The sequence below is a fragment of the Alligator sinensis genome, unplaced genomic scaffold, assembly GCF_000455745.1.
Source record: "Alligator sinensis unplaced genomic scaffold, ASM45574v1 scaffold667_1, whole genome shotgun sequence".
NCBI classification, from domain to species: Eukaryota; Metazoa; Chordata; order Crocodylia; family Alligatoridae; genus Alligator; species Alligator sinensis.
In genome coordinates, this window is record NW_005842636.1 from 391,110 (window position 1) to 392,353 (window position 1,244).

General features: G+C 40.6%; 1 protein-coding gene across 1 annotated transcript in view; it reads right to left on the reverse strand.

The window, feature by feature from the left end:
- LOC102376310 (complement component C6-like) overlaps window positions 1-1,244 on the reverse strand; it is a 51,336-nt gene that overhangs the window by 37,965 nt on the left and 12,127 nt on the right. Inside the window, exon 6 of the mRNA XM_014524592.2 lies at window positions 675-816. Within this exon, the coding sequence (XP_014380078.1) occupies window positions 675-816 (142 nt within the window). The remainder of the gene's footprint in view (window positions 1-674; window positions 817-1,244) is intronic.

Sequence of the window (1,244 nt, forward strand, 5' to 3'; positions counted from 1 at the left end):
TCCTCCCCCACAGCCCCCTGCAAGCTCCACTTGCCTCAAAGGATCCAGGAGGAAAAGCAATCCTGAGCCAAGCCCTCCCTGATTTAGTCTCAGGCCCCACCACTTACCCCTCACCCTCCCACTTCGGACGGGGTTTAGGGTTTGCTGCTCTTTTTGTAAGAAGCTCTTGCAGGCTGGAACTCTGCTGGCCTGCAGAGAGCACTTTGTAAAAGTGGAAAATCCATGGGTATCTCTGTTAAAATTAAAAATCTTCTTTTTTCTCTCTTTTAAAAGGGCAAATCTGCAGGTTTTACCTATTTTTCTTTGGGAAATGGAAAACCTGGCTCCCTTATAATGACAATAAAAATAAATTATTTTTAAATATATTTTATATTTATGAGTATAACATTAAAACCAGTATTTATTATATTTTTGGATGTTTTATATATTTATGTGATTTATGGATATTATATAAAGATATCAAAATAATTTAAATTTTTTAAATCTCTTCCTGCTTTTGTGATTGACATCTTTGCATGACTCCATAAAAGCTCATCTCTTAACACATGTTTCTGAAGATATAGCTTTGCCCTTGGTGCAGTGGGAAGCAATACATGCATCCATCTTTCATTGTCTGCAGAATTGAATGCAATAACAAGACTGTCCCCATGAAAAGGTGAGCAGGAACAACTTACCCCTGGCCCATTAACTGCACACCAGGGATGCTGCCATATATCTTGTTGCACACAGACTTTTTCTGTCTACAGTTCCTTTCATCAGAGTTGTCCCCACAGTCATTTTCTCCATTGCATTCCAACTTGTTGGCGATACAACGACCTGTTTCAGAGAAACAGTACATATACAAAGATTTTCCTTCAGAGGTAAAAAACTACAATTCTGGTCGATAATATGGGGAAAAATGTGAAGATGGCTAAAACTCCTAGGGACTGATCCTGCAGCCAGTCCTATAGAAATCCCTCACACAGAGTGGTTGTATAATTCAAATCAAAGGTATTTATAGGGAACAGGTGCATCTGGATGTCTTACTGGCCTAAAGATTTCTCTGCCTGCTGTATAGTGGATAGTAAGATTTCAAGTAGACCAGGCACTTGCTGGCTACACAGCAGGGTCATGGCAATAGGGGAATGCAAAGACTGCCTACACAGCCCTCCCCAGAGCTCTATGCATGGTCTACATATAGCTGAGAATTTTGGGTGTGGGATCTCCTTGGCATTCACTTTAGAGACATTTCCCCCATAGGAGAC